Source organism: Rhinoraja longicauda, chromosome 4, assembly GCF_053455715.1.
Source record: "Rhinoraja longicauda isolate Sanriku21f chromosome 4, sRhiLon1.1, whole genome shotgun sequence".
Taxonomy (NCBI): domain Eukaryota; kingdom Metazoa; phylum Chordata; class Chondrichthyes; order Rajiformes; family Arhynchobatidae; genus Rhinoraja; species Rhinoraja longicauda.
In genome coordinates, this window is record NC_135956.1 from 12,813,492 (window position 1) to 12,836,131 (window position 22,640).

Here is a 22,640-nt window from a genome sequence, read left to right on the forward strand (position 1 = left end):
TATGGAGCCGTCGATTTTGCCGTTTTTAAAGGAAAGTTAAATGCCTGTTTGTAATTTGCAGGAATTATTCAGGCACATTACCGACAGCCCACCAAATCTCTTTACTAATCCCATGTGCTAGCGAGGCTCAAAAAGAAATGCATAATTTTAATATAAATTGCCTGATTTACATAGACAATTAGTCAAGCTACTGTTCTGATCGTAAGCAAAATTGTTTTCTGGTTTTTGCTGTTGAGTGAAAATTCCAATTCACCTTGAATATTTACCGTTAAATTGACAGATTAGAGGAACCTAGCTATTTAAAAAAAAATATATAGCATTCTTGAATGTGCAGACTAAATCCATATTTGTAACATAGTGCTGTTCATATTATGTTGCGTATGTTGAAAAGTGGTGCAAACTTCGTGTGCACCGACCGTGTCTATAATTGCACACATTGTCTGTGTATTTAATTGAAGTATCCGTTCAGGTTATATTTCTGTATAAAGTGTACCATTTTGTAAAGAAATGAAGGACAGGGTCATTGTAGATCTGCAAGAGTATTACATCTGGTGAATGTATGTTTAAAAAGTGTGAATTTTAGTCTGTGATATGAATGTGTTATGCCAAGCTTGCTTGAACAAAGACAGTGCAACCTGTGCAGAAATGATTATCAACTTTGGTAAGAGCGAGTGTGTGTGTGTGCGTGTGTGCGTGTGTGTGCGTGTGTGTGCGCGCGTGCTGCAGATAGGTTTAAACCGAAGATAGACACACAAAAGCTGGAGTAACTCAGAGGGACAGGCAGCATCTCTCGAGAAAAGGAATAGGTGACGTTTTGGGTTGAGACTTCTTCAGACAGTTAGGGGAAAGAGAAACGAGAGATATGGGTGGTGATAGAGAGAGAGAGAGATAGAACAAATGAATGAAAGATATGGAAAAAAGTAACGGTGTTAAAGGAAACAGGCCATTTTTAGCTGTGCCGAGGTGAAAACAAGTGGAGCCAATGAGACTCAACAAGACGACTTTGAAGCTGGTACGACTTGGGTGGGGGAGGGACGGAGGGAGGGGGTGATGCAAGGGTGGCTTGAAGTTAGAGAAATCAATATTCATACCAATGGGCTATAAGCTGCCCAAGCAAAATATGAGATGCTGTTTCTCCCATTTGCATTTAGTCTCACAATGGAGGAGGCCTAGGACAGAAAGGTCAGTGCGGGAATGGGAAGAGGAGGTAACTTTCAAGTAGTTTTAGAGATACAATGAGGAAACAGGCCCTTCGGCCCACCGAGCCCACGCTGACCACCAGTCACCTGTACGCCAGCTCTATGTTAGACCACTTTCACATCCTACACACTAGAGGCAATTTACAGAAGCCAATTAACCTACAAACTGGCTTGTCTTTAAAATGTGGAAGCAACAAGCATAGCAGTTATTCTCTTGGGCGAGTCGAGTAGAGAGAAGATTTACGAGGATATTGCCAGGACTCGAGTGCCTGAGCTACAAGATGGGGCAAGCTAGGACGTTATTGCTTGGAGCACAGGAGGCTGATGGGTGGGTGATCTAATCGTGAGGGGAATCGATAGGGTGAATGTACAAAGTCTTATACCCAGGGTAGAGGAACCAAGAACCAGAGTACATAATTTAAGGTGAGAGGAACAAGGTTTAATAAGAACCTGAGAGGCAACATTTTCATTCAGAGGGTGGTGGGTATATGGAATGAGCTGCCAGGGGAGATAATTGTGGCAGGTACCACAACAACATTTAAATGATATTTGGACAAGTGCACGGAGAGGAAATGTTTGAGGGATGTGGTCCAAATGCAGACAAATTGGACTATCTTAGATGAGGAATGAGTTGGGCTGAAGGGCCTGCCTGCATGCTGCATGATTCTCATGGACTCTATGAACTCCAGTAACACCGTCACACTGCAAGTAACCACAGAAGGAGCAAGTGTTTGAGAACGCCTCTACTTGTGGCCTTGCTCCATGCCACAGGACGGCTGTGGAGGCCAAGTCAGTGGATATTTTTAAGGCAGAGATCGATAGATTCTTGATTAGGACGGGTGTCAGGGGTTATGGGGATAAGTCAGAAGAATGGGATAGGAGGGAGAGATAGATCAGCGATGATTGAATGGCGGAGTAGACGATGGGCCGAATGGCCTAATTCTGCTCCTATCACTTGTGATCTTATGACATACAATCCCCTTTTGGAAATGTATTGGCAATTGTTTTTCCATCATTGGATCTAAATGTTGAAATTCCTTGCCAAACAACGAGTGTACCTTCACCAGAAGGACAGTAGTGATATAAGAAAGTGTCCAACACCACCTCCGTTAGAAATAGGGTTGAGAGAGAAAGATAATTTAGTTTAGTTTAGAGATACAGTGCGGAAACGGGCCCTTTGGCTCACCGAGTCCACGTCGACCAGTGATTTCCGTACACTCGCACTATCCTGCACCCACTGGGGACAATTTCCAATTCACCTACAAAACTGTTCGGTTTTGGAGGGTGGGAGGAAACCGGAGATCTCGGAGAAAACCCACAGGGAGAACGTACCAACTCTGTGTCGACACCACGTAGTCAGGATCGAACCCGGTCTCTGGTGCTGTAAGATAGCAACTCTACCACTGCGCCACCGTGATTAACGACTACCAATCAGCCATGATTGAATGGCGGAATAGAGTTGATCGGCCAAATTGCCTCATCCGGCTCCTATAGCATGAAATGGCCATTTAACTATGCCCATCTTGCCTAAATCTTGACAATTGAAATAATCAATAAATAAATGCATAGCTGTAAGTATTTAATCTACAGTGCATTCAGAAAGTATTCAGACCCCTTTACTATATACACATTTTGTTATGTTACAGCCTGATTTTAAAATGGATTAAATTCATTTTTTTACCATCAATCCACACAATACCTCATAACAAAAAAGCAAAAACAGGTGTTTAGAATTTTTTGCAAAGTAATTAAACAGAAATAACTGAAATATCTCATTTACATGAATATTCAGACCCTTTGCTATGACACTCAAAATTGAGCTTAGGTTCATCCTGTTTCCATTGATTATCCTTGAGATGTTTCTACAACTTGATTGGAGTCCACCAGTGGTAAACTAAATTGATTGAACATGATTTGGAAAGGCACACACCTGTCTATATAAGGTCCCACAGATGACAGTGCACGTCAGAGCAAAAACCAAGCCATGAAGACAAAGGAATTGTCCGTAGACCTCCGAGACAGGATTGTGTCAAGACACAGATCTGGGGAAGGGTATAAAACAATTTCTGCAGCATTGCAGGTCCTGAAGAGCACAGTGGCCTCCGTCTTTCTTAAAAGGAAGAACTTTGGAACCACCAGGACTCTTCATAGAGCTGGCCGCCCAGCCAAACTGAGCAATCGGGGGAGAAATGCCTTGGTCAGAGAGGTGACCAAGAACCTGATGGTCACTCTGACAGAGCTCCAGAGTTCCTCTGTGTCGATGGGAGAACCTTCCAGGAGGACAACTATATCTGCAGCACTCCACCAATCAGGCCTTTATGGAAGAGTGGCCAGACGGAAGCCACTCCTCAGTAAAAGGCACATGACAGCCCGCTTGGAGTTTGCCAAAAGGCACCTAAAGGACTCTCAGACCATGAGAAACAAGATTCTCTGGTCTGATTAAACCAAGATTGAACTCTTTGGCCTGAATACCAAGCGGCACCACTCATCACCTGGCCAATACCATACCTACGGTGAAGCATGGTGGTGGCAGCATCATGCTGTGGGGATGTTTTTCAGTGGCAGGAACTGGGAGACTAGTCTGGATCGAGGGAAAGATGAACGGAGCAAAGTACAGAGATATCCTTGATGAAAACCTGCTCCAGAGCATTCTGGACCTCAGACTGGGGCGGAGGTTCACCTTCCAACAGGACAATGACCCTAAGCACACAGCCAAGACAATGCAGGAGTGGCTTTGTGACAAGTCTGTGAATGTCCTTGAGTGGCCCAGCCAGAGCCCGGACTTGAACCTGATCGAACATCTGTGGAGGGACCTGAAAATAGCTGTGCATCGACGCTCCCCATCCAACCTGACAGAGCTTGAGAGGATCTGCAGAGAAGAATGGGAGAAATTACCCAAATACAGGTGTGCCAAGCTTGTAGCGTCATACCCAAGAAGACTTGAGGCTGTAGTCGCTGCCAAAGGTGCCTCAACAAAGCACTGAGTAAAGGGTTTGAATACTTATGTAAATGTGATATTTCAGTTTTTTTTAAAAATTACTTTGCAAAAATTTCTAAACACCTGTTTTCGCTTTTTTATTTGGGGTATTGTGTGTAGATTGATGATTAAAAAAATCAATTGAATCCATTTAAAAATAAGGCTGTAACGTAGCAAAATGTGGAAAAAGTGAAGGGGTCTGAATACTTTCGCAATGCTATAGCAAGACTTTCTGTACTGAGGGTATTCGAGTAATTCTCACATACATTTGTTTTACTAATTCAATAAAATGGTACAAGAATTATTAAATAGATAGTGAATCACATCCATAAAAATATAGCATAATCAGTTCTATTAGAGTGTTAATTTGTGCAATATTCAAGCCAAATAATTAGGTCCTATTAAAGATTACATTCATCATTGTCACTTTGCTCTGGAAAGTGAGGGAATTTATAATGGAGAAAAGCAATTGTGGGGATAGCTTTACCTTGCACTAAACGTTATTCCCATTGTACTAAATACACTGTACACTGTATGGCTCGATTGTAATCATGCATTGTCTTTCCGCTGACTGGTTAGCACGCAACAAAAAGGCTTTTCGCTCTGATCTCCCGGTGGCTGAGCACTTCAACTCCCCCTCCCACTCCCAGTCTGCCCTTTCTGTCATGGGCCTCCTCCAGTGCCATAGTGAGTCCCACCGGAAATTGGAGGAATAGCACCTCATATTTCGCTTGGGCAGCTTGCAGCCCAGTGGTATGAACATTGACTTCTCCAACTTTAGATAGTTCCTCTGTCCCTCCCTTCCCCTCCCCCTTCCCAGTTCTCCCTCTATCTTCCTGTCTCCACCTATATCCTTCCTTTGTCCCGCCCCCCTGACATCAGTCTGAAGAAGGGTCTCGACCCGAAACGTCACCCATTCCTTCTCTCCTGAGATGCTGCCTGACCTGCTGAGTTACTCCAGCATTTTGTGAAATAAATACCTTTGATTTGTACCAGCATCTGCAGTTATTTTCTTTCACTGTACCTCAGTACACGTGACAATGCTAAACTGAAACTGAAGTGAGTGTGCTATCACTGTAACTATACCAATTAATGTTAATATTTTATTTAGCCAATTCCCCCGTAATTTTGGGCCAGATGTGTTAACTTCGCTTCAGTTCAGTTTTAGTTCACTTAGACAATAGACAATAGGTGCAGGAGTCGGCCATTCGGCCCTTCGAGCCAGCACCGCCATTCAATGTGATCATGGCTGATCATCCACAATCAGTACCCCGTTCCTGCCTTCTCCCCATATCCCCTGACTCCGCTATCATTAAGAGCTCTAACTCTCTCTTGAAAGCATCCAGTGAATTGGCCTTCTCTGAGGCAGAGAATTCCACAGATTCACAACTGAGTGAAAAAGATCTTCCTCATCTCCATTCTAAATGGCCTATCCCTTATTTTTAAACTGAGGCCCCTGGTTTGGGACTCCCCCAACATTGGGAATATGTTTCCTGCCTCTAACCTGTCCAATCCCTTAATAATCCTATATGTTTCGATAAGATCCCCTCTCATCCTTCTAAATTCCAGAGTATACAAGCCTAGTCGCTCCAGTCTTTCAACGTAGTTCTGTTTATTTCATTGTCATGTGTACCGAGGTGCAGTGAAAAGTTTTTGTCGCGTGCTAACCAGTCAGTGGAAAGACAATACATGATGACAATCGATCCATTTACAGTGCACAGATACATGATAAGGGAATAACGTTTAGTGCAAGGTAAAGCCAGCAGAGTCTGATCAAAGATAGTCTGAGGGTCATCAAATAGTAGATAGTAGTTCAGGACTGCTCTCTGGTTGTGGTAGGATGGTTCAGTTGCCTGATAACAGCTGGGAAGAAACTGTCCCTGAATCTGGAGGTGTGCGTTTTCACACTTCTGTACCTTTTGCCCGAGGAGAGGGGAGAAGAGAGTGTGGCCGGGGTGCGACTCAATAGACAATAGGTGCAGGAGGAGGCCATTCCGCCCTTCGAGCCAGCACCGCCATTCACTGTGATCATGGCTGATCATTCTCAATCAGTATCCCGTTCCTGCCTTCTCCCCATACCCCCTGACTCTGCTATCCTTAAGAGCTCTATCTAGCTCTCTCTTGAATGCATTCAGAGAATTGGCCTCCACTGCCTTCTGAGGCAGAGAATTCCACGTCCTTGATTATGCTGCTGGCCTTGCTGAGGCAGCCTGAGGTGTTGATGGAGTCAACGGAAAGGAGGTTGGTCTGTGTGTAACCTGTTTGGCATTCCATGTTTTGCAGAGGAGGCGGTGAATGAAGTGAAGCGGCAGGCGATGTCGGAGCTTCAGAAAGCCGTGTCGGAAGCGGAGAGGAAGGCCCACGACATGATTGCCACGGAGAGGGCCAAGATGGAGCGCACGGTGGCCGATGCGAAGCGGCAAGCTGCTGAAGACGCGCTGACCATTATCAACCAGCAGGAAGATTCCAGTGAGGTAGAATCTCCCGTTATTTCCAATTCTTCTCTTGAGAAATAGTCAATAGACAATGGTGATTTATTTGTCGAGTATGCAACTGCACAGTAGATAGACGCAAAATGCTGGCGTAACTCAGCGGGACAGGCAGCATCTCTGGAGAGAAGGAATGGGTGACGTTTCGGGTCGAGACCCTTCTTCAGACTGAGGAAAGGTCTCCCTTTCCTTCTCTCCACAGATGCTGCCTGTCCCGCTGAGTTATTCCAGCATTTTGTGTTTATCCTTGGTTTAAACCAGCATCTGCAGTTCCTTCCTGCACATTTCAACTGCACAGTGAAGTTCTCTTTGCATGTATCACACACGTGGGTTCGCCATGTTTTGCCGCCATTATTCAAAGTGCGTGGTCCGATTGGCCAACGCGCTCAATGTACTGGATCAGTCGTCTCTCTCCTCGCCCGGCCATCTTTGTGTCCCGGTGGCGCCTCCTGCAGCCGACCTTGAAGGCGCTGGAGGTATTGCCCCCATTCTCCCTCCTGCCGGCCCTTGCTCCTCTCGCCCGACATCTCCAGCCCCTCCCGGTAACGCTGACCGACGAGCCTTCGGGCGCGCCATGCGGCCATGGCACCTTGGAAAAGCCTGACGTGCCGTAATCTGGGCAAATTAACGCTCCCCTTCCAAACTTCTTTCAGAGGTTGGGATCTCTAACTGCGTGGGCTTGTGCTTGCTCCAACTGAGTTCAATACCACTTCTTCACTTAACTCAAATGCAGGAAGTGTGGGCTCTGAACAAATATCGTTATAAATGCGCACCATCGATCTCTGACAATGAAGGTGGGCAATTGTTTGTGGTGTAGGCCTAGTATTGACACCAGGCACTCAAGATTAGAGGCTAGATTTGCAATGATCACTAGTTAAGGAAGAGAGGGGGACCTCATTGAAACTTACCAAACAGTGAAAGGCCTGGATAGAGTGGATGTGGAGAGGATGTTTCCACCAGTGGGAGAGTCTAGGACCAGAGGCCACGGCCGCAGACTAAAAGGATGTGCCTTTAGAAAGGAGATGTAGAGGAATTTCTTTAGTCAGATGGTGGTGAATCTGTGGAATTGCTACAGGTGGCGCAGTGGTTGAATTGCTGCCTTACAGCGAATGCAGCGCCGGAGACTAGGGTTCGATCCCGACTATAGGTGCCGTCTGTACGGAAGGGTTTGTTCGTTCTCCCCGTGACCTGTGTGGGTTTTCTCCAAGATCTTTGGTTTCCTCCCACACTCCAAAGACGTACAGGTTTGTAGGTTAATTGGCTTGGTAAATGTAAAAATTGTCCCGAGTGGGTGTAGGATAGTGTTAATGTGCGGGGATCGCTGGTCGGCGTGGACCTGGTTGCCCGAAAGGGCCTGTTTCCGTGCTGTATCTCTAAGCCAAGACGGCTGTGGAGGCCAATTCAATGGATATTTTTAAAGTGGAGATTGACAGGTTCTTGATTAGTAAGGGTGACAGGGATTATGGGGAGAAGGCAGGAGAATGAGTTTGAGAGGGAAAGATAGATCAGCCATGATTGAATGGCGGAGTAGTCTTGGTGGGCTGAATGGCCTAATTCTGCTGCTATGACTGATGAACTGAATTTAATACTCGGTCTCTAGTGACATTACTTCAAAAACATTCCTGTTGGAAATGTGTTGGAAGATCTTAAATTGCAATAGGAATCAAGTATAGACACAAAAAGCTGGAGTAACTCAGCGGGATCTCTGGAGAGAAGGAATGGGTGACCCTTCTTCAGCTCGACACGAAACGTCACCCATTCCTTCTCTCCAGAAATGCTGCCTGACCCGCTGAGTTACTCTAGCTTTTTGTGTCTATCTTAGATTTAAACCAGCATCTGCAGTTCCTTCCTACACATGGGAATCAAGTAGACTGACACAGAGTTACTCCAGCACTTTGTGTTTTTCTTTGTTGTGAAGCAGCATCTGCAGATTCTTATGTCTGCACTAGCACCTTAAAGACTTGGCACAAGATGGCCGGGACAGGGACACAGCATGCAATGCTGGACTTTTCTGTTCCCTTACCTAATGGAAGAGCTTTCAGACACTTTCTTCGAAAGCCTTCAAGTGCCAGCGAGCTGTCAAGTCAAGAGTCAAGAGTGTTTTGTTGTCACATGTCCCAGATAGAACAATGAACTTCTTACTTGCAGCGGCAAAAACCGCTAGGGCATTCTGGGGCAAGACCTCATTCTTATTTCAAAGTGGCGGTGGTAGAGTTACTGCCTTACTGTGCCAGATACTCAGGTTCAATCCTGACTACGGGCGCTGTCTGTACGGAGTTTGTACGTTCTCCCCTTGACCTGCGTGGGTTTTCTCCGGGTGCTCCGGTTTCCTCCCACTCTCCAAAGACATACAGGTTTGTAGGTTAATTGTGTTGGGTAAAATTGTAAATTGTTCCTAGTGCGTGTAGTACAGTGTTAGTGTACGGGATGATCGCTGGTCAGCACAGACTCAGTGGGCCGAAGGGCCTGTTTCTGCCCTGTATCACTAAACTAAACTAAACTTTGTATGGTTCTTCACTCCCCTACTCTGTGCAAGAGACTCTGTGTGTCTACCTTATCTGTTCCTTATTGGTGACCCTCGGACTATCCTTGATCGGACTTTGTTGGCTTTACCTTGCACTAATCGTTAGACCCTTATCATGTATCTATACGCTGTTAATGGCCTGATTGTAATCATGTGTTGTCTTTCCGCTGAATGGATAGTAAGCAACAAAAGCTTTTCACTGTGCCTCGGTACATGTGACAATAAACTAAACTCCAACGTCTACATTCAGTTTAGTTTAGAGATACAGCGCGGAAACAGGCCCTTCCTTAACTGATCTAATCCTCTCACGATTTTGTACACAAAATTACGATTTACATTATTTAAATAAACATCGGTAACCATTGCTACAATCATTCTTTCAGTGCATCTCAAAGCTACGACGCTGCAAAGCCAGCAACCAACAACAGCAGGGTGCCCAGTAGCTGTTAGTGACAGTGCAGGGTGATTAGGTGCGTGGTGAAAATGAACAATTAGAGTTGTGACTCTCTGATGCTAATGAAAGTTTCTTGTCGTGACTGGAGAGCAGTTATCTGCCTTGCATTAGCATTTAATATGTTGCCTATCATTCTTCCCCAGAAGACCTTTAATAATATCAGCTGCACAGGAGTGAAGAAAATTATTTTGTAATGCAGCAGAGTTGATTCATAATTACTGCAGCTCGCTGTGACTTGTCAAGATGGTGGTGAAATTGCAAAAAAAAACTCTTTAAAGGATGCTTTGATGCATTGCACCAGGCAAAACTTTCAGGGGTTGAGATTTCTAACTGTATAAACTTGTGTCTGCTCAGACTGAGTTCAAAACAGTTTTTCCACTAAAGGGGTCAAATATTCACATGCTGACGATATTGAGTACTTTTGTAACTGTCGGTGCCCTTTACCTGGCGACCCTTTGCATACTTGTACTGTATGCAAAACAAACAATCTCAATGTAAGGTCATAAGGAATAGGAGCAGAATTTGGCCATTCGGCCCACCAAGTCTACTCTGCCATTCGATCATGGATGATCTGTCTCTCCATCATAACCCCATTCTCCTGCCTTCTCCCCATAACCTCTTGACACCTGTACGAATCAAGAATCTATCTATTCTACATTTTCCTTGATCTCCATCCCCTTTGTCCCATTTTCACACTTTACTTCCTTATCTATGTATCTTCCTCTCCCCTGACTTCAATCTGAAGAAGGGTCCCGACCCAAAATGTCACCTATTCCTTTTCTCCAGAGATGACGCATGACCCACTGAGTTACTGAGTCACCGAAGATTTTGTGTCTATCTTCGGTGTAAATCAGCATCTGCAGTTCCTTCTTACACAATGGAGACTGGGAATTGTTTGAATTTGTGGCCCTAACATTGCCAACAGGCACGCTTGATCCTGATTACGGGTGTTTCCTGTACGGAGTTTGTACATTCTCCCTCTGACTGTGTGGGTTTTCTCCGGGTGCTCCATGTTTCCTCCAAAGACGTACGGGTTTGTGGGTTAATTGGCTTCTGTAAATTGCCCCTAGTGTGCAGGATCTGAAACTAGTGTAGGGGTGATTGTTGGTTGACACGGACTAATTGGGCCTGTTTCCACGCTGTATTTCTAAACTAAACTAAACTCTGCCGATCTTTATAGCCAATTTGATTGTTAGTTGTAAAATTATGTTTGACAAGGAGGTCTTGTAATCGATTTGTACCTCTTCTCCCATTGAGCAAAAGGTACCGGTGTGAAAACGCACACCTCCAGATTCAGGGACAGTTTTTTCCCCAGCTGTTATCAGGCAACTGAACCATCCTACCACATCTAGAGAGCAGTGCTGAACTATTATCTACCTCATTGGTGGCCTTCGGACTATCTTTGATCGGACTTTACTGGCTTTACCTTGCACTAAACGTTATTCCCTTATCATGTATCTATACACTGTAAAGGGCTCGATTGTAATCATGTGTTGTCTTTCCGCTGACTGGTTAGCACACAACAAAAGCTTTTCACTGTACCTCACTGCACGTCACAATAAACAAAACTAAACCGAAACTGAACTGAAACGCTTGATTGTGTCACAGAGATGCTATAAATGTTTATTAAAACAAAACTCCCCCGTTTATGGCTGTGGATGGTCTTGTGACTGTGTAGTCACTCGTGCCTGTTCAGCCCATATCCACTGAAATAGCCCTCGGTCATGGCTCAGACATCTGAGGCATAAGGAAAAGTGACTTCCTACAGCCCTGGGACACACTGGAACCAAGTGGCAAGATTGAGCGGCCACGGTGGCGCAGCGGTAGAGTTGCCGCCTTACAGCGCTTGCATTGCCAGAGACCCGGGTTCGATCCCGACTACGGGTGCTGTCTGTACGGAGTTTGCACGTTCTCCCCGTGACCTGCGTGGGTTTTCTCCGAGATCTTCGGTTTCCTCCCACACTCCAAAAACGTGCAGGTTTGTCGGTTAATTGGCTTGGTGTAAGTGTAAATTGTTCCTCGTGTGTAGGGTAGTGTCAATGTGCGGGGATCGCTGGTCGGTGTTGATTCAGTGGGCCGAAGGGCCTGTTTCCACACTGTATCTCTAAAACAAAAAAAACTTTTAAAAATTGAGAAAATGTCCAAGTAGCAACAATAGTTTCATGAAGGATGTTCTTCTGCCCGGAATGAATAGTGTCTTGAAAGGTGCATTAAATTTAGTTTAGAGATACAGCGCGAAAACAAGGCCTTCGGCCCACCAGGTCGGCGTTAACCAGCGATCCCTGCACACTAACACTACCCTACACACACTAGGGACAATTTTACATTTACACCAAGCCTATTAACCTACAAACCTGTGTATCTTTGGAGTGTGGGAGGAACCTGAAGATCTCTGAGAAAACCCACGCAGGTCATGGGGAGAACGTACAAACTCTGTGCAGACAAGCACCCGTGGTGAGGATCGAACCCAGGTCTCTGGCGCTGTAGGGCTCTACCACTATGCCACCGTGCTGCCCGAAATGAATATTATCATGAAAGGGGCATTAGCTTTGGAAAACGTATGTTCCTAATGATCTTAAAGTTCTGAGGTATAAAATGATGATGGGAATTGATCAGGTAAGGTTGGGCAGGCTAGGACCTTATTCCTTGGAGCACAGGAGGATGAGGGGTGATCTTCTGGAGATATAACATCATGAGGGGAATAAATCAGGTGAATGCACAGAGTCTTTTATGCAGGGTAGAGGGAATCGAGTCAGACGGCATAGGTTTAACGTGAGAGGAGCAAGATTTAATAGGAACTTGAGGGGCAATTTTTTGACTCAGAGGGTGATGGGTATATGGAACGTGCTACAAGAGGAGGTCATTGAGGCAGGTACCATAACAGTTTTAGAAAAACGATTGGACAGGTACATGGAGAGGAAAGGTGTGGAAGAATGCGAACCAAATGTTGGCAAATGGGGTTAGCTTAGATAGATGGGGCATCTTGGTCAGCATTGAAGAAGGACCTTTTTCTGTGCAGTAAATTGCCAGCTGCAACGTGAGTAACGTTTAATATAAAAGGATACAAAGTGATGAAGTAACTCAGCGGGTCAGGCAGCAACTCTAGAGAACATGGACAGGTGATGCTCTGGGTTAGAACCCTTCAGACGTTTCGGGTTGGGGATGAGTATGGCAGTTCTTGGAAGAGCTGTTAAAACGCAAAGCTTCAGCTAACCATTCAACTGGAAGCACACGGGTCTGATCTATAGGGAGAGGTTGAGTAGGCTGAGACTCTATTCCTTGGAGCGCAGGAAGATGAGGGGTGATCTTATAGAGGTCTATAAGATCATGAGAGGAATAGATCGGGGTGGATGCACAGAGTCTCTTGCCCAGACTAGGTGAATCGAGGACCAGAGGACATAGGTTTAAGGCGAAGGAGAAAAGATTTTGGGAATCTGAGGGGCAACTTTTTCACACAAAGGGTGGTGGGAGTATGGAACAACATCCACTACCGTTGTCGTGGCTATCCCTCGAGGTCGAGGATGATGGTCTACGTTCCGTCGTAGCGGTTGAATCAAGTATTCACCGCTTCCGTGCCGGTTCTTGACGAGGAGCTTCCAGACATCACGTATCCTGCTCCCCTCGCCCTTCCCCGATCACCGACCGTCTTGAGTGAAGTTTTGTGCTTCTCACAGAACGAAGACGCCTGTGCGTGTGTTTGTTTAACGTGTACTTGATGTTACACTCCAAGAAGCACACGGCCCTTCACAAATCAATCAACTAATTCCAATGGCAAGGGAACCAAGATGATTGGAGCTGATGGATCTGTTGCAGCCTTCATCCGCCTTCACAGCCGTTGAGTTCAAGATAACTTTGTCCGCCGTTGAGGTCTTGTACGTTGGATCGTTCTTAGTCCGGACCCTCATCCTCGACCTTACCGCCATGGGTGGCCCCACCAGAAGCTGGTGCTTCCCACGGCATCGCTCTCTGAATCATGGGGGAACGCAAACCTCTTCACCACGACAAGGTGAACGATCCGAAGAGGATCCACTACCACCTATTAAGGAAGAGTCAGATATTACCTCCATTTCCTGGCCATATTTGATCATTCAAACAATGTGACTAGGGGGTAGCTCAGCACGTTACCTAAATTGTCCCACGTGTGTGTAGGATAGTGTTAATATGCGGGGATCGCTGGTCGGTGCGCACTCGGTGGGCCGAAGGGCCTGTTTCGGCACGGTATCTCTAAACTAAACTAGATTATCTAATGGATAATTTTGCTGACATTGAACTCTCTTTGAAAGTCCTGAGAGAGGCATTCTAAATATACAGAAGCCAAATTAAAGACGATAACCTCAAAGATTATAACCTCAAGACTGTTATGCTAGGCTACATGTAAATTGGCAGAGGGAGAAATGAATTAGAAATAGACACAAAGTGCTCGAGTTTAAATGGTAGATATCTTTAACTGGACTTTACTGGACTTCATCTTGCACTAAACGATAATCTACAAACCCGCACATCTTTGGGGTGCAGGCGGAAACTGGAGCATCTGGAGAAAACCCACGCAGTCACAGGGAGAATGTACAAACTCCATACAGACAGCGTTCGTAGTCAGGATCGATCCTGCACTCCAAAGATGTACAGGTTTGTAGGTTAATTGGCTTTTGTAAAATTGTAAATTGTCCTTATTGTGTAGGATAGTGCTAGCGTATTGAAGGTAGGCATGCAGGTGCAGCAGGCAGTGAAGAAAGCGAATGGTATGTTGGCATTCATAGCGAGGGGATTTGAGTATAGGAGCAGGGAGGTTCTGCTGCAGTTGTACAGGGCATTGGTGAGGCCGCATCTGGAGTATTGTGTGCAGTTTTGGTCTCCTAATCTGAGGAAAGACATTCTTGCCATAGAGGGAGTACAGAGAAGGTTCACCAGATTGATTCTTGGGATGGCAGGACTTTCATATGAAGAAAGACTGGATAGACTCGGCTTGTACTCGCTGGAATTTAGAAGATTGAGGGGGGATCTTATAGAAACTTACAAGATTCTTAAGGGGTTGGACAGGCTAGATGCAGGAAGATTGTTCCCGATGTTGGGGAAATCCAGATCAAGGGGTCACAGTTTAAGGATAAGGGGGAAGTCTTTTAGGACTGAGATGAGAATGGTTTTTTTCACACAGAGAGTGGTGAATCTGTGGAATTCTCTGCCACAGAGGGTAGTTGAGGCCAGTTCATTGGCTATATTTAAGAGTGAGTTAGATGTGGCCCTTGTGGCTAAAGGGATCAGGGGGTATGGAGAGAAGGCAGGTACAGGATACTGAGTTGGATGATCAGCCATGATCATATTGAATGGCGGTGCAGGCTCGAAGGGCCGAATGGCCTACTCCTGCACCTACTTTCTATGTTTCTATGTTGCTACGTACGGGGTCATCACTGGCCGGCACGGACTCAGTGGGAGAAGAGCCTGCTTCCACACTAAAATCTCTAAAGACTAAAGTAAAGGCACATTTCAATCCGAACAACGTTCATTTGTACGACTCGGGGAGCAGTAGCTTTTATAAAATATTACCCAATTCCTTATTTCCAATCTGAGATGAGAATAAAGTGTGCTTCTTTTCATCCTGTGTAAATTAGCCCGCTACAGAATATGAATGAAATCTTACTGGAAAAGGTCACTCGGCTCCAGGTGTTGCTAAATTTTCTACGACGTTACTCCTTTAATGTGCATTCCCAATTGGTAATTCCGTTTATAAAAAAGGTGCAGGCTCTCAGAGAAAAGTGTTTTAAACCATCATTATATGATTTGAATTAGCTTGAGCAAACCTGATATAAATCTTCCAGTATAAATAGCGAGGGGAAGAAAATTAATTCTATTGTGGTCTTGGAGGGGCGGGCATCCAGAACAAGCTGTTTCCCAAGGTCGGAGTATCACAGACTAGAGGGCACAGCATTGAGGTGAGAGGAACAAATTTAAAGGAGACTAGACAAGATGGACCCGTTGGGCCCAAACCTCTCCTGCATTGGTGCAGCACCCTCTCCTCCCCTCTCCCCTCAACCTCCCCCCTTCCCCCCCTCCCTCCTCTCCTCCCCCTCCCTTCCTTTTAAACTTTAAAATGTGAATAACTTGAAAAATATAACACCGATTTCAATAAAACTACTTGCATTATCACTAAAGTGACAATGGTGAGTAAGGTGGGCCTAGAAGTGTTGCGCTATCGTGTGCCGTTTTGGCTGACGTTCAGTCACAAACAAGATAACAAACGAGAGTTTTAGTATATAGATGTGCGGGACAAGTTGTTTTTTTTACACAGAGGGTAGTGGGTGCCTGGAACACACTGCCATGGATGGTGGTGGAGGCAGATACAACAATGGCATTAACGAGACCTTTGTATAGACATGTGGAGATGCAGGGAATGGTGGTGTATGGATCACGTGCAGGCAGATAAGGCTTGGTCTTGGCAGCATGATTAGTACAGACATTGTGGGCCGAAGGGCCTGTTCCTGTGCTGGACTGTTGTACAGGGTCACAGAGTCATACAGTGTGGAAACAGGCCCTTCGGCCCAACTTGCACGCACTGACCAACACGTCCCATCTACACTAGTCCCATTTGCCTGCATTTGGCCCATATCCCTCTGAACCTCTCCTATCCATGTATCTCATGCTCAGAAGCGATAGGAGAGGAATTAGGCCATTTGGCCCATCAAGTCTACTCTGCCATTCAATCATGGCTGATCTACCTTTCCCTCTTAACCCCATTCTCCTGCCTTCTCCCCATAACCCCTGACACGTACCTGTCTTAATTGTTTCTTAAGCCTTTCGATAGTCCCTGCCTCATCCACCTCCTGTAAGTTCCAACAAAATGGACTTATGCATTGACACTATGGAGAAGGAGTAACACTGTTTTAATCCTGGTTCACCCTGAAATCCCCTTCAAGTGAATCTAGCCGAATGTATTATTTTTCAGGACATATCTAAAATTCCAACATTGAAGGGGTTACTGTAATTGGATCTTTCTGTGTTAATTGTTTTACCATGCATCTGCATTTAATCTGACAGAAACTGATATGCTTGCAATTAATTCAAGTATTCACTCGTTTATACACTGCCATCATCAGCGTAATTCCAGAGTAGTTGTGCACCAGTCTGTGTCTGTAACAGATAGGTTCCCTTACAGAATTAGTCAGCGCTTTCAAGTGTTTAAATACCTGTGAACTGAGGTTTTGGGTTAGTCAACTATTAAATAACTGTAAAATAATTATTTAACATTGTTCTGTTACAATTGACTTGTGCTCAGTTGAATATTAAAAAAAGCCTGAAGCTCACTTACAAGCCATCGAGCGATACAGTGGCCCAACTTGCCCACACCGGCCAACTTGTCCCAGCTACACTAGTCCCACCTACCTGCGCTTGGTCCATATCCCTCCAAATCTGTTTCTCGGCCAATATAAATCACAGGAATTTGCTGCCAATATAGGACTTTATTTCGCCCACATTTGGAGTATTACGGGCAGTTCTGGTCGTCCCATTACAGGAAGGACGTGAAGGCTTTAGAGTCGGTGCAGAGGACGTTTACCAAAATGCTGCCTGGATTAGAGGGTGTTAGCAATAAAGACAGGTTGGACAAAAGACACAAATTGCTGGAGTAACTCAGCGGGTCAGGCAGCATGGAGTCATGGAGTGATACGGTGTGGAACCAGGCTCTTCGGCCCAACTTGCCCACACCGGCCAACATGTCCCACCTACACTAGTCCCACCTGCCTGCGCTTGGTCCATATCCCTCCAAACCTGTCCCATCCATGTACCTGTCTAACTGTTTCTTAAATGTTGGAATAGTTCCAGCCTCAACTACCTCCTCTGGCAGCTTGTTCCATGCACCCACCACCCTTTGTGTGAAAAAGTTACCCCTCAGATTCCTTTTCCCCTTCACCTTGAACCTATGTCCTCTGGTCCTCCAGTCCCCTACTCTGGGCAAGAGACTCTGTGCATCTACCCGATCTATTCCTCTCATGATTTTATACACCTCTATAAGATCACCCCTCATCCTCCTGCGCTCCACCCGGCCTACTCAACCTCTCCCTATAGCTCACACCCTCTAGTCCTGGCAACATCCTCCCAGCATCTCCTGGGAACATGGATAGGTGATGTTTCGGGTCAGACTGATGGGGGAGGGGTGTGGAAGAAAGCTAGCAGGACAGAACAAAGCATGACAGGTAACAGGTGATCACATCCAAAGGGGGGGTTTCACAAATAGATGGTTGGACAAAGGCCAGATAGGAAGAAAAAAATACGAGGCCAAGGGATTGAGGAGTTGTGAATTATGAAGCTAGAGGAAGGAATGTGGGTGGAGGGGGGAGGGGAGAAATAGATGTGTCTAGGTGTGTCCTGGTGGGAGGGGGGGGAGGATGGGAAGAAGGAAGGGGGTTGTTAGAGGTCACCTAAATTATTTTCTCTGGAGCGTCAGAGGCTGAGGGGAGACCTGATAGAAGTATATAAAATAATGAGAGGCATAGACAGGGTAGACAGTCAGAACCTTATTCCCATGCTGGAAATGTGAAAGATGAGAAGGTCTCACTTTAAGGTGAGAGGGGTAAGGTTTAAAGAAGATGTGCGTGGCAGGAAGATGAGGAGAAATGTCTTTAGTCAGAGGGCGGTGAATCTGTGGAGGTCAAGTCAATGGATATTTTTAAGGCACAGTCTGACAGATTCTTGATTAGTAAGGGTATCAAAGTTGATGGGGACAAGGCAGGAGAATGGGGTTGAGATGGAAAGATCGATCAGCCATGATTGAATGGTGGAGTAGACTTGATGGGCCGAATGGCCTAATTCTGCTCCTATGACGTATGAACTTGTGAAGTTTTATTTAACACAGAAGCGGGTGGATGCCTGGAACACGCTGCCAGGGGTGGGTGGTGGAGGCAGATACGCTAGAGGCATTTAAGAGGTTTGTAGATGGCCGCATGGGGAAATGGTGGCATATGGATCACGTACAGGCATTGTATTCAACAGAGACATTGTGGGCCGAATGGCCTGTTTCTGTGCGGTACTGTTCTACGTTCCGTCTGGACATGTCAGAAGCTGAAATTTTAGCCGAGGTATGCACTACTTAAAAGAGATCACCTACCAAGATGCAGTTGAACAGATTAGTCTCAACTTCTTGGCTTCACGTAATCTTTTCCTGGTTTACATTTATTAGGTGTGACAGTATCCATTGATAGCTTTTAGGTTAGTTTTGTTTAGAGATACAGTGCGGAAACAGGCCCTTCAGCACTGACCAGCGATCCCTGTACACTAACACTATCCTACACACACTTGGGACGATTTACATTCATACCCAGCCATTTAAATTCCAAACCTGTACGTCTTTGGAGTGTGGGATGAAACTGAAGATCTCAGAGAAAACACACACAGTTCACGGGTAGAACGTACAAACTTCTGATGTTGTGTTAATGTTGCTTTGTTTTGTTTTCCCCCCACAGAGTTGTTGGAACTGCGGACGCAAGGCGAGCGAGACTTGCAGTGGGTGCAATACGGCGCGATACTGTGGCTCATTCTGCCAGCATAAGGACTGGGAAAAGCACCACCATGTGTGCGGACAAACCCTTCAGGCCCAGCAACAGGGCGAGGCGGCCACGGGCGGTTCCTCGGCAACGCCCAGCAGTGGCGCAGGAAGTCCAGTCGATACACCACCAGCAACTACTTCCAGGTCAACCACCCCGGCCACTCCATCCACAATAGAAACGACCCCTCGCTAAAGATTTTTTTCAAAAAAAAACTTTAAAAAAATAACAAAATGGCTCAGTCACACAAAGATGAAAAGGGAAAATAAAACAAAAAAAACAAGACTCTTACACTATCCAAGGAGAAACTAATCTGGAGTAGTAGTGAGTTACGAAGGCCATAAAACGGGTCACACTTACTTACTATGAAAAAACAAAGATATTATTTGTTCATCTTTTTTTCTTGTTTGTAATCTGCGGAGAAGGCAGAGAGCATCGCAAAAGTAGATTTGACCTCTTCCCTCGTTATTTTTCCAGTAGCTGGGATTAAAACTAGGTAACCTCATAAACAGATGCTTTATCAGACGACAGACCAAGGGATTGCTAATTAATGTACAAAGCGAAATGCTAATATTAAAGGGCACGCTGTTCTTTCCTGCAATGATGAAAAATAGATCCCTCGCAAAAACCCTCAAGGGCACGGGCTATGCTGGCTACGGCAGAGACATTTTAACAAGAAGATGAATGGCGTCCATGGGCTGTGGATTGAACTCTGAAGACCTATGACAGAATGCACAGCTGTGTAGCAGATTGGAAGCAAGCACAGATGTTCATCCGCTCCTCCAGAAGAACAATATCCAGGTCAACAGAATGAAGAATTGAATCTGTGGTTTGTTTTGTTTTTTTGCTGTGGGATACATGAATACAACAACAAAGAAAATGCTATAATAAGAGGCTTTCAATCCTAACGAGAAACAGCCTGCAATGGATTTACTTTTTTTTTTCCGGCAGACTCTTGTCTACCCACTGCCCTCAATAGAGCATTTCTACACTATTAGAAGGTTCCACATAGTAAGACAATCAGGTCTGTTCCTGCTCATTTTTTTGATAATGAAAATGGTAGCTCCAACACTGGCCCATTCCGTGTTCCCATCCATCTGTTCAGATTTGAAGTAGTTCTCTTGGTGTTAAAACACTTCTGTCCTGTGAGATTCCCTATGATGTTCTTGTAAATGTGTTGGAAAAATGTGAAGACCCATTGTAGCTAACCATGCCCCACATGTAGGCTATTATTCCTAGTTGGTGATAGACCTGTAACTTTCTATGCTGCCTTTATATCTGTATGTATTAGTGATATTTCTCTGGTAGTTCACACAATGGGATTATTTTGTTGTCCTCAAAAGAAAAAGGTTAAAAAAAAAAAAGCTATCTATCTGAGCTGCTATTTCACTCTGTTTAAGATTTATAAGACTTAGCATGCGTCACGGAATGCTACCATATTGGTGTTTTGTAAGAGGGGATGTACGTAAATGTACCTTGCACTGTCATAAATGACTCCCTGAGGCATGCTTGTTTGGGCAAACTCCCAATATGCTAGAGCCATTTTGCAGAGTTAGCTATAGATTAGAGTAGCTGTCAAATTCATTTCTTTGATAAACCGGCCATTTTCCGACGGGTGGCATTTTATATGACGAGATCACACAAGAGGACAGTGCATGCATATCACTGCGAAGTCATTAAGTATTGCTGATTTTAAAACTTTTTAAAACTTTTATCTTGATAAGTTAAAAAAAAAAAAACTCCAAAATGCTGAGGTGTAGATTGACAGCTTTAACACTGCTGAATGCCAGATATTAAACAGTATTAAAAAAAAAACAAAGGGAAGTCAGCCAAAGTCAACCAGATGGACCAAAATCAGAAAAAAAAGCACCAGTAATTGTTTCAAAGCAGTTAGCAGGTTAAACTATTTCAGCAACTTTCAGTAAATTCATTGTATAATCCAAAAAAACAGATGTCATACTCGTATATATCGGATGCTGTGATGTATGTGAAAACAGCACTGTTTTATTAACACTAGTGTGTGAAAGGATTAGTGCATCACATTACTGATCCACTTACATTTATTTCAGGGCACCCTGTTGTAAACCAATTTCTCAGAGTTCTTCTCTTTTCTCCTGTTTTGCTACAGACTCCTCAGTGGCAAAGTTTCACTCTACCTCTGACAGCATGTACCAGTAGCTATAAAATTAACTGGTAATAGTAAAAACCAAATGGGCACAAAAGAACCAGGAAACCAAAAGTAGGCTCATACAGCTGCAAACCATATCACTACTTGGTAACAATGCAGACCTCATATCTGAACTTTTGTTAGTTTCCTTTTAAGCTTGTCACTTATACAGATTATGTGAGAGTATAATTTGTAGGTATAAACGCATTGAGAGGAAAAATAAAATGACTTCATTAATTACAGTTTAAAGGTTGGTTGCCGATAGAAACGGGGTGGGAGGGCCCTCTCTGTTGTGAGACGTACTTGTGACAGGACAACAACCTGTCTTTGTTGTGTAGGTGCATGTTGTGGAACAAAAAAAAAACGGGGGAGGGGGGGTGGAAGAAAAAAATAAAAAGCAAAGGCCAGTTAACTTATGCAAAGCATGCCTATGCCTGGAATACTTAAGAAAGGGACTCCATATTGTCTGGTTTCTGAAAGGACAGAAAAGTGGAGAATTTGAAATGCAGATTTAAGTAAGATTTTTGGTTCCTCAACTTTGTTGTGAAAGTTGTTGTGCAATACGTAATTCCGACATGTACCACAAGTTAACGGTAGACTAACTTTTTGGGGGGGTGTCTAGACATCACGCTTTTTTGTCAGCATATTTCTGAGCTTTTAAGTCTACTATGTCTAAACTGTGGTTCCTCGATTATCTTTTTTTTTTCTTTAGTTGGACTGTATTGTATGGTCTGTCAACCTGTGAATCTTTAAAGTATGATTCAGGTATTGTTGTATTGCTAACTGTGTAATAAAAAATTTAATATCTGTATTCACCCAAAGGGTTTACTTCTTTGTGGGGATTAGTGATTCTCCCCCCTCCCCCCCACTGCGTATTGAGGTGAACTGTTCACACTGTGGTCCACTTGCAGGTAAGGTGCCAGCCGTTTATGGATTCTAAAGGCTTCTGCATATTAATTGGTATTCCAATAAATTTCGAAGTAGCAACAAAAGTCGCCTGAGATTTCTGCCGCGGGTTTTTAATTAGAAACGAAGGTTTGAAGGAGAATCTTGTCCTTTCCAAGCTCTCTCTGCAGCCTTCAGAGGTTTGAATGTCACAACAATAATGACTCCCCTTTTGGGTCACATACATCAATAATTGCACTGTATACTGACAGAGGTACAATCGACATACAAAACTAAAATCCAACTGGGAGGATTCTCTCTTCCTGGAGGGCTGGCTAACAATCCTTTAACATTTAAATTTTATTTGTTACCTGCGCTTCTAATGTAGTGTAATTTATATCTTGTTTGAGGAAAT

The 22,640-nt window shown here is 44.6% G+C and overlaps 1 protein-coding gene across 7 annotated transcripts in view; it reads left to right on the plus strand.

Moving 5' to 3' along the window:
• Positions 1 to 22,122, plus strand: part of runx1t1 (RUNX1 partner transcriptional co-repressor 1) — a 136,350-nt gene extending 114,228 nt beyond the window's left edge. For all 7 annotated transcript variants that reach the window (XM_078397204.1, XM_078397206.1, XM_078397200.1 and 4 more), the window contains 2 exons: positions 6,460 to 6,650; positions 19,093 to 22,122. In XM_078397204.1, coding sequence (XP_078253330.1) covers positions 6,460 to 6,650; positions 19,093 to 19,368 — 467 coding nt within the window. In that variant the 3' untranslated portion in view covers positions 19,369 to 22,122. The remainder of the gene's footprint in view (positions 1 to 6,459; positions 6,651 to 19,092) is intronic.
• The last annotated feature ends 518 nt before the right edge of the window (positions 22,123 to 22,640 follow it).